General features: G+C 43.6%; 1 protein-coding gene across 1 annotated transcript in view; it reads left to right on the top strand.

The window, feature by feature from the left end:
- sh2d4a (SH2 domain containing 4A) overlaps positions 1-17,262 on the top strand; it is a 50,994-nt gene that overhangs the window by 17,906 nt on the left and 15,826 nt on the right. The window contains exons 4-5 of the mRNA XM_080200066.1: positions 2,990-3,146; positions 7,945-8,092. Coding sequence (XP_080056192.1) covers positions 2,990-3,146; positions 7,945-8,092 — 305 coding nt within the window. The remainder of the gene's footprint in view (positions 1-2,989; positions 3,147-7,944; positions 8,093-17,262) is intronic.

Below are 17,262 nucleotides of genomic sequence, written 5' to 3'. Positions count from 1 at the left end.
GAAAGTTGGAGGCCAGGCAGCTTTCAATTCTTTGTTGATATCCAATTGAGCACTTGTGCCTTGTGGTGACTGCTCTGCACCCTTCCATTATCTGGGTAGTGGTAGCCCTTAAGACACTCCCTTCCTGCGTACACTTAATCAGCTAGTGTAAAGATAGCTATGGGAGGAGTGTTCACATCCATAGCCTGTCAGACTGTTAATCAGCCTGCAAGTTGTTCCAGTATTTCTCATTATTCTTCAAGGGAAGAGAGTGAAGATATAAAAGCAGGAGTCCAAAGTGCTTAACTCTCAATTTTTTTTTGTTTTTTTTTTCACTGGTACCAGTGTGCGATTGTGAAATATTTGAATTGGTTAACACTTGAGGTTAACTTGGCTTTGCGGTTGCCAATCTGTGTATTTTGTCCTGAGTCTTTGGAAACTGTTATGTCTCAATCTTTTTATTTAATAGCAGTCTGGTCCAGTATTTGGTGAATACCACATTTGGGGAGTGGGATGGGGGAAAGTTATTTTTTTTGTTTGCTATCTGCTCCCATGTCCAAATGCTTGTTATGCATTTTCTGTTGTGACTTTTATTTTTCCCTGTGGTCATTTCTTTTAAAATGCAACATTATTATTTTAAAAATGATCTTCTGTTTTCTCATTACTCTTCCCCCCTCACCCCCAAATATTCCGACCTGATCTCTCTCTCCCTTGCTCCAATTTTTTTTTTTTGCAGCCTTGAGCTGCAAACAATATTTATCAGTCCCAAACAGAATCAGCAGTGAGGAAGCCAGTCCAATGACGCAGCGAAAGGACTCGACTGAGTCTGGTCTGCATGAATACATTTTTTTTCCAAAGACGTGCACAATACTTGCAGTCGGGGAAGGAAATCCAGGGATATTTGCGTCTCTACTGTTCCCTTGGAAGATGGCTGCATGGGACTTTGCCATGTTAGTGAGGAAAAAATGTGAGTGGAATTTTTGATTTGAGTGTTTGCCACAATTGGCATCCAAATTGAGACAGTTCAAGTCCTGATAGCTGTCAAGTCATATTTATATTTTCTCCTTCCATTCATCCGGTAAAACTAGTTGTTACATGTCTAGGCGTCAATATTCTTTTAATAGCTCTTGGAACTGTGTTGGGTGTCAAAAGGAAATAACCAATTAGGAGGCTTGCCTGAGGCCACATAACATTACTCTGGCTCCCTGCTTCAAGAGTAAGAGGAACCTGCAGGAACAGCACTCAGCAGTACTGTGACACGGGGCACCAGGCCCCAGCTTGTGCTGATGCTCCCAGGGATTGACTGTAGTTGGCACAGTCTCCACCCCCGCCCCTACATGGGACAGCTTTAAGGGACGGAGATCCTCTTGGTAGAGGATTTTTGCATCTCGATCGTCTGTTGGGCCTCGGTGTTTGCTTGGTGCTGAACGAGTAACATGGGGTAATTGGCTGAAGCTGGTGAATTGGATCCAAGCCCGCTTTAGAGATTGGATCTGGGATCCAGAATTGTGTTTATTTTGGGAATGGCGGCGATGAAAGAGTTAGCAGTTTGAAGTCTTCCTTTTACATCAGAAACGTAGGAAAGTAACAATCCTTTGGGATGAAGGGAGCCAGGAAACTCCCCCCTCAAAGAGACTAGCTACTGTCAGCTGTTTCAGATGCCCTTGGATGGGACAAAAGCCTACTTCTCCTAGCCATACCCCCGTGGCCGTGTAAACTTCAATTGACTGTAGGGCAGGTGTATCCTGGCACCTGTGCAGAGGCCCATTCATGGCTTATTTTCAGGGCCCACCTGACTTGAACTGTGTTGCAATCTTCAAATGTGTGCCAACTTGTGGGGGTGGGTGTGTTGTTCCTCGTGGGTGTCCAGTTTGATTTGGTTATGGGGTAATGCAGTTGTATTATGACCTTCACGTGCAATAGTGGCTGGGCAGGCAGCAGGGACATGGGTTGTCTTTTCCACTGCCTGAACTATGAGTGGTGATGTGGAGATGCTGGCATTGGACTGGGGGTAAACACGGTAAGAAGTCTCACAACACCAGGTTAAAGTCCAACAGGTTTATTTGGTAGCACAATGCTTTTGAGCTCTTATTACCCACCCTAGGAATGTTGAATGCAGATATTCGACCCATTTGGCTGTGTTATGAATGCACCTTCCTTGGCCATCAAGTCCTGGGGGTGGGATACACACAGTAAGAAGTCTCTCAACACCAGGTGAAAGTCCAACAGGTTTATTTGGTAGCAAATTCCACTAGCTTTTTGGAGCGCAGCTCCTTCTTCAGGTGAGTGTGAGTTCTATTCACAAACAGGGCATATAAAGACACAAACTCAATTTACAAAATAATGGTTGGAGTGTGAGTCTTTACAGGTAATCAAGTCTTAAAGGTATAGACAATGTGAGTGGAGAGAGCATTAAGCACAAGTTAGAGATGTGTATTGTCTCCAGACAGCACAGTTAATGAGACTTTGCAAGCCCAGGCAAGTCGTGGGGGTTACAGATAGTGTGACATGAACCCAAGATCCCGATTGACACCCGTCATGTCTGGAGACCATACACATCTCTTTAATCTGTTCTTAATGCTCTCTCCACTCAGATTGTCTGTACCTTTTCAGACTTGATTCCTGTAAAGCCTCACATTCCAACCATTATTTTGTAAATTGAATTTGTCTTTATGTGACCTGTTTGTGAATAGAACTCCCACTCACCTGATGAAGGGGCAGTGCTCCAAAAGCTAGTGGCTTTTGCTATCAAATAGACCTGTTGGACTTTAACCTGGTGCTGTGAGGCTTCTTACTGAACTTTTAGTACTCAGACCAGGAATGGTACCTTCTGGAACAGCTGTCCTGTAATAGACTTGGATTTGAATGTAGGATCTTTCTGTCCTTGATGGTCCAACTATCCAATACTCAGATTCGTACTGAGCTCTTGCAGGTTAGAGGAGCAATTGAGTGCCCAAACAACAGGTTCCACTGTACGTGCTGTTTTTAAAATAAGTTCTTTGCTTGACAGGAAGGAGAAAGAAAAGGAGTTGATTCGAAGATTCTCCACCTCACTTAAGATGGGAGAGAGAGGCATCAAGAGGCAGAAAGAGGTTGAAAAGAAAGCTGAAGTAGATCAGGCGACAAGAGCAGCCGCTGAAGATGAACGAATCCAAATGGAGCTCAAGGTAAATTGCAGTCACCTCTCCATCTTCCTCCTTTTCTACCTGACCATGTTCATTTTTTTTTCCCTTCTACCGTTGTTTTTCTCTCCCCCACTCACGCCATCCTGACTTGCAGCAATATTGCTGCTCTTTCAGTGTCACTGGGCCTAAATCCTGGAATTCCTTATCTACCACAGAGGGACCCTGACAGTTCAAGAGGCAGCTCATCACCAGCAACTTGAGGAAAACTAGGGATGGGCAACAAATGCCGGCTTTATCAACTTCTCTGATTTAAGAAGTAGTCTGACATGGTCATCACTAAGGACAGACAGTGGGTGTGGAAAGAGTGTTGGGATGTGGAGGAAGACCCTTCTCTGATAACTCCTCTGCTAGATAGCAACACTCATGCAATGTCTCATTAGATAGCAACTAGCAACCTTTTTGTCCACTCCCAAACCAGCCAGAATGTATCGATCTCTGGAATATCAAGGAGGTAACTTGCATTGCCTTCTTTCCACATCTGCTGATTCCTACAGGAATAACTTGCCTAGACAGACCTGGAGGCATTTTGCACCATGGAGACACAGCAGCCCAAACCCAGGAGCTGGGGTTCCTCCTCCCAGTCCATTTGTGCACCTTATAAGATTCACTCAGGGTTACCTGGAGGTTGGGAAGTCTTAACAATCGAAGCACTCCTCTCTTTGTTGTTCTGATTTAAGATTGTCAAGTCAGAGGCTCCATGAAGGCACTTAGCCACTCCCATCAATGTCCCAGTGCTGTGCTAAAATGTTACTTCAGTTCATCAGATGCTGGGTTCCCATTCACTGTTGTGATATTGTGATGGTTTTAACTTGTGGGCTGGTTATAGAAGGCCACACGGGGAGTGAGGCCTGGTTCGAAGGTTTCCAATTCCAACAGCAACTTTGAATGAGTCAAAACAAATTTTCTCCTGACATGGGCTTTCATTTGGATAAAACATGCTTAAGTTCACCTTCAACAAGTTGGATATTCTGAAGGGTGTTGCAAAAAATGTAATTAATGTGGAAAATGGTGCGTGTTTAACTCAAAAGTGTTAATATTTTTACATTCCAAAGAGAGATTCCGATTTACTATTTTTTTAAAATTTTATTGATGGATTTGTAATTTGTGTAATCTCTGTTTGCAGTCTTGATTCTAAAATCATCACCCAGAAGGATAGGGTGTCACAATGGTTATCACTGCTGCCTCACAGCACCAGGGACCCAGCTTCGATTCCCGGCTTGGGTCACTGTCTGTAAAGTTTTTATCATTCACAAGTAAGGCTTACATTAACACTGCAATGAAGTTACTGTGACATTGCCACAGTCTGGCGCCTGTTTGGGTCAATGCACCTAACCAGCACATCTTTCCGAATGTGGGAGGAAACCGGAGTACTGTGGTGAGCGCTGTGGTTAACACTGCTGCCTCGCCGCGCCAGGGACCCGGATTCAATTTCTGGCTCGGGTCACTGTCTGTGTGGAGTTTGCACGTTCTCACCATGTCTGCGTGGGTTTCCTCCAGGTGCTCCGACTCCGTCCCACAGTTCAAAGATGTGTGGGTTAGGTTGATTGGCCATGCTAAATTGCCACTTAGTGCCACTAGAAGGGTAAAATAAGTGGGGTTATGAGGATAGGGCCTTGATGGGTTTGCGGTTGGTGCAGACTCCATTGGCCGAGTGGCCCCCTTCTGTGCCGTATGGATTCTATGATATTGTATCTACATATTACACCAGTTAATCATTAGTTCAATTAGACAGCTACTGCATTGTCTCCTTCATTTAAATTACCCTTTCAGCCATAAAAGTAGTATTTCTGTTAACTCAGGCTCATGAGTAAATGAAGATTATGTTATCCACCTTGCACTTATTTCTTTTCGGGTGATATTTGGCTCAGCGAAGCTAGTTTACTGGAAATTCTATACTAACGAGATTAATAGTAAATTGCAATTCGGTTTGGGTCTATTTTTATTTTGGCGTCTTGGCCTGATAAGATTACAAACTATTTTCATTTACCTTAAATTTGTCCAGAATGTATCTTTGCTTATCTGAACACAACCAAACCACTAATCTTTCACCAGATAAGAACCAGGGATTTTTTTTTATTATTTTGTCAATCCTGCTTAACAACTTGGCTAAGGTCAAGTGTAGTATCAACATGCTGCGCTTGATTGAAGTCATTGGGTTACATTTTAGCTTCATTTGAAGCAATTTTTAAAAGCGGCACCTCAGCCTTTCTGCTAAGATGCAGATAAGATCAAGCCTTGGATGAGGAGCTATGCCTACTCCAATCAGCGTAGACCAAGCCCAAGACAGGAGGTGAGAGCCCTGTCTTGTCAGCTTGGATCGGGAATGTCTCAATTTGTTGGGACTCTGAATTCGATTTGATTTGATTGAATTGGAACAAAAATTTAAAAAAAACTTTAAACATAGCCATAGAAAACAATAACATCTCGGGCTGTTTTGTCCCCAGTAACACATTAGCAACATAGCAGGCATCAAAGGTGATCCTGACACCCAAAATGGTGATCAGCCTGGGTGCAATTGCTTACTGAATCTTGTTGAATATTTAATCCTCAGTATGTTTGGTACTTGCTAGTGAAGTAACCTTTCTGTTAGTACTTTTTTTTCCTCCTTGGCTGATTCAGCTCCCTCCATATAACGGGTGGCACAGTGGTTGGCACTGCTGCCTCACAGCTCCAGGGACGCGGGTTCGATTCCCAGCTTGAGTCACTCTCTGTGTGGAGTCTGCACATTCTCTCCGTGTCTGCATGGGTTTTCTCTGGGTGCTCTGGTTTCCTCCCACCGTCTGAAAGACGTGCCGGTTAGGTGCATTGACCCCAGCAGACGCTGGAATGTGGCAACTAGGGGAATTCCACAGTAACTTCATTGCAGTGTTAATGTAAGCCTTACTTGTGACTAATAAATAATCTTTAAGGAAGTTTGTCCAGAAGTGGACAAATTTTAACTCCAGTGTGAAATTTGAATTTGTACGAACGGGAAGTTTGAGATGTGTGATAACATGCGTCAATATTCCCCCAGCGTGGATATTATAAATATTGACATTATGTGGAGATGCTGGCATTTGACTGGGGTAAGCACGTAAGAAGTTTCACAACACCAGGTTAAAGTCCAACAGGTTTATTTGGCAGCGCTAGCTTTTGAGTCTCAAGCTCCTTTATCAGGTGAGTGATGTCTTTATATGCCCTGTATGTGAACACAATTCTGAAGAAGGAACTTGAGACTCCGAAAGCTAGTGCTGCCAGATAGACCTGTTGGATTTTAACCTGGTGTTGTGAGACTTCTTACAACATTGACACTTGCAGCCTCTTTACTTAAGGAATCAAGCAAGTGGCTGCTTTCATCTAAGATTGTGGGTATATGATTTTTGCGCAAGAATGTGATGAGGGTGAAGAAATGTGGATTGTATCATTCAGGACATTGCAACAGGCCTGTTGTTGCAAATTCAGGGGAGGGTTTAGTTCTCACTTTTAAATTATTTTCCCAAATCTAGCCCGAGCCTGTTTTTAAGTGCCGGCTTTGAAATCTCGCCCTCACTCAGCCCTTTAATGAAGAGAGGAATTCTCAATGGAATTCTTAGTTGGAAGTTAAATATCACCAATGTTCGCTTCCACAGTTCAGCACTTGTAAAAGTCCTTCAGTCAAATTCCACCAGCGAATTCTCCATACAATTGTATCATTCCAATTCCCCTGTACAGCACTCTAGAACAAAGAACAACACAGCACAGGAAACAGGCCCTTCAGCCCTACAAGCCCGTGCCACCATTTTGACATTTAGTGAGTGCCTCATTCCAATCCCTCTTCTACCTGTGACTTTTGTTTACGCCCATTGGACTCCACAATAAAGGTGTGCAAATTTAGACAATTATAACCAGATTGAGGGACACCTAATTTAGGGACAATTTGTTAACGCCAATCAACCTAAGAGCACGTTTTTGGGGTGTGGGAGGAAACCGGAGCGCCCAGAGAAAACCCACGTAAGCATGGGGAGAATGTGCAAACTCCCACAGACACTGGCCCAAATCCATGTATCTGCACTGCAAATAGTGATAGTCACTGAGCTGTCATGTTGCCCGTCAGCTGGTCCAGTTTAAGCATATACTAACAACTCTTTATATACTTTCCTGTGCTGTCAATTGTCCTTTGGTTGTCAGAAGTAGTTTTTAAATGTAAGAATAATGAAATCATGAGGATAATTAGGGGTCCTGAGACTTTGAAGGTGATATGCAAATGGTCATTGGACCATTGATGTTAAACGGAGGCGGCACTGTGGTTAGCACTACTGCCTCACAGTGCCAGGGATCCGGGTTCAGTTCCTGGCTTGGGTCACTGTCTTTTGTGGAGCTTGCACATTCTTCCCGTGTCTGCTCCAGTTTCCTCAGTTCTCAGGTTTCTTCCCACAGTCCAAAGATGTGCAGGTTAGGTTGATTGGCCATACTAAAATTGACCCTAGTGTCAGGAGGGTTAGCAGGGTAAAGGTGAGGGGTAACAGGAATAGGGCCTGGGTGGGATTGTGGTCAGTGCAGACTCGATGGGCTAAATGGCCTCCTTCTGTACTATAGGGATTGTATGAAACGTTGTGAATGTCATTTGCTTGTTTTTGGTTCTAGTCAGTATAATACTTTTCAGTGTTGTTGTTGCTTTATTGTGCACTGTTTCATTGTTTCACCCCTGCTCCCCCTCTCCTCCACCCCCGCCAAACCCTGAAACTTTATTTATTTGTCAAAATTATTTCCTGCTCCTATGTGGACATCCACAATAAGTAATGGAATTTATCTGCTCACAAAGAGGAAAGAGGAGGAAGAACGCAGGAGACAAGAAGAGGAGCTCAAGCGTCTGGAAGAAGAGAGAACCCAGCAGTTGTACATTAACTTGAAGGAAGCTCAAGAAATGGTGCAGAGAAATGAAAAGGAAGATCCAGAATGGCGCGAGAGCTGTAAGTACAAAGTGCTGCCCGTACCAAGTCATAGAATCCCTACAGAGCAGAAGGAGGCCATTTGGCCCATCGAGTCTGCACTGATGACAATCCCACCCAGGCCTTATCCCCACAACCCCTTCCGTTTACCCTAGTTAGTCCCCCTGACACAAAGGGACAATTTTTAGCGTGGCCAATTTACCTAACCCATACATCTTTGGACTGTGGGAGGAAACTGGAGCACCCAGAGGAAACCCACGCAGACATGGGGAGAATGTGCAAACTCCACACAGACAGTGACCCAAGTCAGGAATCGAGCCCAGGTCCCTGACACTGTGAGGCAGTAGTGTTAACCACCGTGCTGCCCCAAGTCAATCAAGATTCATGAACCAAATTGCTGTTGACCTTTATTGTTGCATAATGGGTTTTTTTTTAAAAGAACTTTTTTACTTCTGTATATTTAAGAGGCATGAGTCAAAGTCATAAGAAAGCCCCCAAACTCTAGAATTGTAAAAGTAACGTACAGAAGGACTTGGGGCAGGATTTTCTGGCTCTTCCCACCAGCAGCATCTTCTGGTCCTACCAAAGGTGAACCCCTTTGCCCACCCTCTGCAGTGGGTTCCCTGGTGGTGGGATGGGTGAGCCACCAAAACATCGTAGACGTTGGCACAACCGGAAGATCCCAGTGGCAGCCAATGGTGAACCACCTCCACTGCTGGAAAACATGCCATTTTGGGGGGCGGGGTGGTGTTTAAAAATCTTGCCCTGAGATTAAAAAGTCAAGCATAGTAAAGACATAAAAGAGACTTGTTTTTTTTGCGTTGTATCTTTCATAACCTCAGGCTGTCCAATAGAACTTTACATCTAATGACCTCACTCTGGAAGGTTAGTCATTGTAATAATGTAAGAAATTGACCTGTGAATAGTAAGATCCCACAGTAATATAATGACCAGATAACCTGCTTGTGTGATGTCGAATGAGGGATAAATATTGGCCAGGACTCCTGGGCAGCACAGTGGTTAGCATTGCAGCCCCCTAGTGCCAGGGACCTGGGTTCAGTTCCCAGCTTGGGTCACTGTCTGTGCGGAGCCTGTGTGTTCTCCCAGTGCCTGTGTGGATTTCCTCCAGGTGCTCTGGTTTCCTCCCACAGTCCGAAAGATAGGCATTGGCTGTGCTAAATTCTCTCTGTGTACCCAAACAGGCGGCAGAATGTGGCAGCTAGGGGATTGTCACAGTAACTTTGTTGCAGTATTAATGTAAGCCTACTTGTGACATGAATAAATTAACTTTGAAAAACACTTTTAAGCTTAAAACTTTGAAGGGAGAACTCTCTTGATACATAATGTGCATGAAATCACAGTGCACAGTTTGAGAGCAGCAGGCAGGGATTCTTCCCTCAGTCATGGAATGTCAGCAATTAAAATTCTTGCTTGTGTGTGTCTGTCTGATTGCTGGGGAATTGGAGGGTCTTCATGTAAACTTGAAAATAATCCACTTGGAGATTTGTCTTCAGGTTTAAATTGGCTCTGAATTTGGGATCTTGACTCTCATTGATATCTGCCAGCTCCCATTTTATAGCTGTTGTATTGAGTTTGGAGGCGCCTGTCCTGAGGAAAAACCTTAAGCTTCCATCAGTGTGCTCTTTTGATACATAGCCCTCCTCTTGGTTGAGCCCAAACCAATTAGGAGACAAGAGTCACATTGCAGCAATAAAAGGAATTCTGAGTGTGCGTGTGAGTAATGCCCTGATTATGTTGTGAGTTGTGGTTTTTACACAAAAGAAAAAGATGTGGTTTGCGCACACAGATTCAAAATAACAACACAAATTTATTCTCAGAGCATTTGCCTGTATTGAGTAGAAAATGAAACTAAATAGCATTCAGCGCAACACCCTAATGACATCACTGTCAAATCAAGTGATCGGCTCTTAAAGCAATCATGCAACCACTTAAATATATAACAATGTGAACATGGTGGACTTATAATAAACTTAATTATTGAAGGAAATGGATGCAGTATTCTATTGTAAAGGAACTTTTAGGTTTGCAGTGTAGAGAAGAGACCCAGAGGTTTGCTGGCTGGATTGGACTTGTTTAGAAAAGGAGTAAGTGGAATAAAACCTTTCGGAGATACTATCTACATCTGTTTTTATTCCTAAAGGTCATCTAGCTTCAGATTGGAAGCGGGGGTGGTGGTTTTTCCCTTGTGTTCCACGGTTAGTCATCACTGATTAATGTAGGTGGTTGAGGATTTTTACATTACCTTGTCAATATTTTGTGTTTCTCCTCCATGTACGATGGACGTGGTATCCATTGATAACAATATGCACACTAAATTTTACCTTTTGTTGAAGATTTTGCTTCTTAGAGCAGTGCTGGAAGTTTAGGGATTTGTCCATGAACAGATTCCAGAATTATATTCACTTGTGCTGCTGAGCTTCAGTTGAAAAGTCCAGGGTCCAAAACCTGCCCTCCGGAAGGATTTTGAAGTGGGGATTGTTGAGCAGTGAATGACCAAAAAATAGCTGATTTTCTCTGTGTATTTCTGCTGAATGTAGACCTAGATTTACAGCAGTTTGCTTCCCTGATGGTTACAACTAATGCGTGTGAGGCAGAAACAAAATTTTGATCTCTGGGTCAGAGTTAAGTAGAGCCAAACTTCTGCTGTCTTCTGATTCATCTGTTGATCTGTGAAGATGCTATTTATCTGACAACTAACACTTAGCCTAAGTTTATTTTTAGTTCTGTTTGTGTTGTAATATCACTGTCAGTATGTATTGAGTTTTGTTTTCCTTGTTTACTGACAGATGCATTGATTTAGTGTTGCTCATTGAATATGCTCATGAGTAACAAGTGGCCCCAAACTCCCACTCTCACAGTGGGCCTTCCCAGCAATGACTAATATGTGTTAGACACATTCAAGTGATTTAAGTGCACGAAGTGTTCCAAAGTTTCCAACACTGGTTGTAATGATTTCAATCGGGCCGTTGAGGTTGGCCCATTAGAGAATGAACTCCCTGATTTAAGGATCCAATTGATAGGCCAATCAGGGAGTCTTTGCCTTGAACCTAACTGGCACTGCCGGTTCCTCTGAAACCCCCAGAAGTAGCCTGCTGACTGCTAACACTCTGTGTACTGCTGTTAGAGTTTGTAAGTAAAAGGATTTTGGTGAAGGGACTTTTGCCTCTGAAGACTTATTACACTGGTCTTGAATGTTGAACACTAATTCAAGGGCCAGTGTTAGATTTGTTCCACACTACTGATGTAAAGAAATCTATTGAGTGTGCTCAATAGTATGTAGTAAGACCATCAGAACTAGGCCACTCGGCCCATTGAGTCTGCTCTGCCATTCAATCATAGCTGAAATTTTTCTCATCCCCATTCTCCAGCCTTTTTCCCATAACCCCTGATCCCCTTATTAATCAAGAAACTATCCATCTCTGCTTTAAAGACACTCAATGATCTGGCCTCCACAGCCTTCTGCGGCAAAGAATTCCACAGATTCACCACTCTGGATGAAGAAATTCCTCCTCATCTCCGTTTGTCCCTTTAGCCTGAGGTTATGCCCTCTGGTTCTAGTTTTTCTTACTAGTGGAAACATCCTCTTCACATCCACTCTATCCAGACCTCGCAGTATCCTGTAAGTTTCAATAAGATTCCCCCCCAACCCCATCCTTCTAAACTCCAGTGAGTACAGACTTAGAGTCCTCAACCATTCCTCATATGACAAACTCTTCATTCCAGGGATCCTTCTTGTGAACGTTCTCTGGGCTCCTTCCCAAGGCCAGCACATGTAGTGTTGGATAGGAAGTCTTGGGGTCACTCTGTCCATTGATAGCTTCTCCTTCTTCCATTTGACAATGGCTAGTTTCAAAGTAGCCTTAACTCCAAATACTTCTTGTAATGAGGACGGGAGGGTATCAGGTACTTGTACCCAGTCAACTTCTAGCAAAGGAACTTTATCAGCACATTGAACAGGAAAATACAGACTGGCTGCTACCTCAACTAATCACCAGGATCACTTTTACCAGAGGCAAAACAAGAAATGGCCAATAGGTTTATTCTTGGTTTCAACTGTAGAAACTGGAGCTTTTGAACCTAGTCTCATGAGAGGAATACCAATAATTAACATCTTTCCTGTACAAGGCAGCATTCTAATCTACCCTATTAATTAATTTGGAGTTTGTTCACTTTTAAAGGCCTTATTCAAATATAATTAAAAATCCCAAGATGTTTAATTGTAGCATTACAAAACACAATGGAGGTGATGTTGAGCCTGCATTCACTGTCAGACAGAATGGCCATGATGCCGGCGTTGGATTGGGATGGGCACAGTAACAAGTCTCACAACATCAGGTTAAAGTCCAACAGGTTTATTTGGTAGCACAAGCTTTTGGAGCATTTCCCTTTCATCAGGCGATGCTCCAAAAGCTTGTGCTACCAAATAAACCTGAGAGAATGGCAACATGGGCTGAAAAGCTGGAGAGAATTATTTGATTTGATTTATTTTTGCCACATGTATTAGTATACAGTGAAGAGTATTGTTCCTTGCGTGCTGTACAGACAAAACATACAGTTCATAGAGAAGGAAAGGAGAGTCATAGCTAGGGTGTAGAGAAAGATCAACTTGGTGTGAGGTAGGCTTATGTAAAAGTCTGATGGCAGCAGAGAAGAAGACATTCTTGAATCAGTTGGTACATGACCTCGGACTTTTGTCTTTTTCCCGACAGAAGGTGGTGGAAATGAGTGTCTTATTAGGAAAAATGATTCTCTCTGGCGTAATCATGTTGCACAATTTTCCCTGCCCCTTGCCCGTGACCTAGTGAGCTTCACGCCTACAAACGGGGAGGGCCTCATTATAATAAATTTTAATACATCAGGCTCCTCTCACCGTGGTTACAAACCTCAGCGATGTGACGTCACGTCAGCAAGGTTTACAACAGGTACTCCCAGTCGTGGGAATCCCTCGGGGGTGTAAAGGTGAGCGTACAAAGGGAGAGGGTCATGGCCAGGCAGTACCCTGGCATTGCCACATGGCACAGGTTGGCAGCATGTCAGCCTGTGCCATAGGGCAATGCTGGGGCAGACCATAGTTTGGAGGAGCAGGGTGGCGGGGTGTGGTGGGGAAACTCATTTTTTGGGTGGGGGGATCGGGGAGAGCAGAAGTGGGAGCTGTAGGGATGCTGGTGATGATTGTTTGGATGAGGGAAGGACTCCGATGACTGCTTGTGGGGGAAGAGGGAAGAAAGGTTTTGATGTTGGCGATGACTGTGTATTTAAAGGAGGGAAGTGAGCTGTAGGGAGGGAATTCCAGATCATGGGGCCTGGGCTTCTGAAAGCATAGCAACCAATGATGGAGCAATTAAAATTGGAAATGCAAAGAAGTCCCGGAGTGGAGCACAGTTATCTCAGAGGGTTGTGGGGCTGGCATTGATTACTGGTTGGGAAGGAGGAGGCCAGAGACGTGATTTGAGAGGAAGGATGGGAATTTTCGCTGATACACGCGTCAATTTGGCATTGTTCGAATTAAAGTCCGAATCTTGCGTTCTCACCAAATGTGCTCATGGGCAGCAAGTAGATCCATACCCCACGTCCTCACGGTGGGCCTTCCCGGCAATGCCTACAATGTGTTTGGTACATTCGTGTGATTTTAATTAAGTGCATGAAATGTGCTCCAGTCTCCAACCCTGATCATAAATGCTGAACAGTAATTATGCTGATTTTGAAGGATGAAGATTTGATTCGTATCAAACATTTTGCTTGACTGTGGACCAACGTAGGTCAGCAGGCAAGAGGGGCGATGGAGCAGAATTCACCACAACTTAAGATAGGGACAGCAAATTGTCATTTTTGTTTATTTGGAAAGAACACTTCACCCTCAGGCTGTCTCCCTGCACCCAATCAGCTTTTATTTTAAACAAAAAGGGTTGCTATAATGTGGGAAAATACAGCCTCCAAAAAGAGTGGCCTTTTCCTCCCTTGCCTGATTTTAGGACAGAAACAGTGACACGGTGGATAGCACTGCTGCCTCACAGCACCAGGGACCTAGTCTAATTCTGGCCTTGGGTCATTGTCTGTGTGGAGTTTGCACATTTTCCCCATGTCTGCGTGGGTTTCCTCCAGTTTCCTTCTACAGTCCAAAGCTGTGTGGGTTAGCCTGACTGTCCATGCTAAATTGACCTTAGTGTCAGGGGATTACCAGGGTAAATAAGTGTGGTTACAAGAATAGGGACTGGGTGGGATTGTGGTCGGTGCAGACTCAATGGGCCGAATGGCCCCCTTCTGCGCTGTAGGAATTCCATGATTTTATGATTCTACGATGAACAGAGAGATTCCTTGGTTTAAAAAGTTAATTTTACTAAAGCTCGTCAAACATGTTGGTGCAGGTATACACAAAAGTTAAGCAAAGAGCTTGGAGTCTGGCAGACACCAAAACCTGGAATCTGCTGATCGAAAAAAAATAAGAGAATACCCCAGACATCTGCGACCGACCTTTTAAATACACTGAAGCAAGGTGGACGTGCCGTTTTTAAAAGATTTTCATGCTGACTCGGACCAGAATGTAAAAATGTCCTTGCTGCGTTCTGAATTGTGGGAAGCTAACCAAATCAGTAAAAGCAAAACTTTGAAGCCCCATTACCGACTTGTGGCATTACCATGGTTACTGATCAGCAGACCAGCCCTGAATATCACCACACAATTGCTCTTTTTGTCAACTGTGGCCCATGAGTAATAGCAGAAGGGCCTTGCAGCGCAGAGAACCAGAGCATGAGGTGCATGATGATGCACATTCATATCATTTTTTTTAGATTGATATAAAAACTGGCTGGGGAGCCTGGGCGGGTTTAATTAGTAGTTGTCTCGGCAGCAGTCTATCCTGAGCCCAACACCTCATTCCGTAGAAGCTCATTGCAGTGCTGGTGAAGGACTCTGCGGTCAGAGGTGTTGTCCTTCATATAAGGCATTGGCCCTGAATTTACAGGCACGGCTGCCCCAAAGGCTTGCAGAACGACATTCTCCATTTTCCTCGGGCACAATCTTACATGCCTTGGGCGGGCGTGCCAGTAAAATGCCAGCCATTGCGGCTTGAGATCTTGAGTGACAGAAAAGGTCTCATAGCACAATTCAGAGAAGCACGGGGCCTTCTACCGACCGATATTTATCTCCTGTTCACTGCCTGGTTGTGGGTCCTCGTGTACAAATTGACTCCTTTTATCAACTTCGCTCGTTCCCAAAGCATTTTGAGGCTATTAGTTAAAAGTTTTTTTTTGTTTTGTAGAAGCTTCCTTTCAAACATCAAAAGAATAGACCATTGTGAAGTTGAATGTACCAGCTGTATTCACCAACACTGCAGGGCTGTTCAGTTGATGAATGAACACTTGTAGGTTTCCCAAATGACCTTTTTCAAATAGCCAAAACTAAAATTGTCCATTCTTGATCTGAGTTGAACCTAGATTGTTGAGGGGGCAAGACTTGTGTGAACTCACTGCAGCATCTGTTTAGGAGGGTGGGCATGGAATCTCTCCAGTTTCTACAACTGCAAGAGTAGGCCACTCAGCCCTTCGAGCCTGTCCCTCCATTCAGTAAGGTTGTAGCTGATCTGATTGTGACCTCAACTCCACATTCCCACCTACACCCGATTTGACTTGTTGCTCTTTTGCTTAACTCCCAAATTCCCACTTAGCCCGTTGACTTACACTTCTTTGCTTATCAAGAACGTATTTAACACTGCCAGAGAAATTTTCAAAGGCTTTGTTTCCACTGCCTTTTGAGGAAGAGAATTTCAAAGATTCACCACCCTCTGAGGAAAACAAAATCTTTATCTTTGCTTTAAATGAATGACCCCCTAATCCTAAATACTCCCATAAGTTTAAAGATGCTCGCCATGTCTATCCTATTAGAACCCCTTGGGAACTTGTATGCTTCAGTCTAACCTCCTCTTAATCCAGTGGATAGAAGCCTAGCCCGTCAAATCTTTCCTTGTAAGATTACCCACTCGTTCCAGGTATTAGTCTGGTAAACCTTATTTAAACTGCCTCTAATGGATTTACATCGATCCTTAAATAAGGAAACCAATATTATAGACAGTGGTCTCACCAGTGCTCTGTATAACTGAAGCACGACCTCCTACTTTTGTATTTGATACCCCTCGCAATAAATGATATTGTTCTGTTCGCTGGCCTAATTACTTGCTGTACCTGCGCATTAACCTTTCATGTACTGGACACACACATCCCTCTGCATCTCCGAGCTCTGCAATCTCTCACCATTTAGATAGTACGCTACTTCTTTATTCTTCCTGCCTTAAAGAATAATTTCACATTTTGCCATGCTCTATCTCTATATCCTTTTGTAACCTTAAGTCCTCCCCACAACTTCATTTTCGATCTATCTTTGTATCATCAACAAAGTTGGCATACGTGCCTTCTGTCCCTTGATCCAAATAGTTTAAGTTGTAAAAGGTTGAGGGTCCAGCGCTGATCTCTATTACACAGCACTCATTCCATCCTACCAACTAGAAAATGTCCTGTTTGTGCCTACAGTTCCCCTGTTGACGAACCAGTTTTCTATCCGTACCAGTAGGTTATGTCCAACATCATGGGCTTTTATTTTCTGCATTAGCCTTTGATGTGGCATTTTATCAAATGCCTTCTAGAAATCTAAGTGCATCACATCCACCAGTCCCCCTTTATTCACAGCACATGTTATTACTTCAAAGAACTTCGATATGTTAGTTAGACATGATTTCTGTTTCACAAAAACCATGTCGACAATGTCTGGATATTCTGAATTTTCCAAGTGCTCTGCCAAAAACTCTTTAAGGCTTCTAACATTTTACCTATTGCAAATATTAAGCTAACTGACCTGTAGTTATGCTGCTTTGTGTCACCTTCCCCTTTTGAATGAAGGAGTTAGATTAACTATTTTCCAACCTAATAGAGCCATCTCAGAATCTAGTGGATTTTGGAAAATAAGAACCAAGGCGTCAACTATCTCTGGACATTTCCTCCAAGGCTCTAGGATGAAGACCATCTGGACTCGGACTTGTCAGTCCAACAACTAGCTCAGTACCATTTCCCTGGTAATTGTACTTTTCCTGAGTTCCTCCCTCCCTTCCATTTCTTGATTAAGAGCTTTTTTGTTTGGGATGTTATTGGTATCCTTTATAATGAAGACTGATGGAAAATACC

This window comes from Carcharhinus amblyrhynchos, chromosome 1 (genome assembly GCF_965287045.1).
Source record: "Carcharhinus amblyrhynchos chromosome 1, sCarAmb.v2.hapA, whole genome shotgun sequence".
Taxonomy (NCBI): Eukaryota; Metazoa; Chordata; class Chondrichthyes; order Carcharhiniformes; family Carcharhinidae; genus Carcharhinus; species Carcharhinus amblyrhynchos.
Note: the sequence above shows the minus strand (reverse complement) of the source record. Positions and strands in the feature narration are given on the sequence as shown.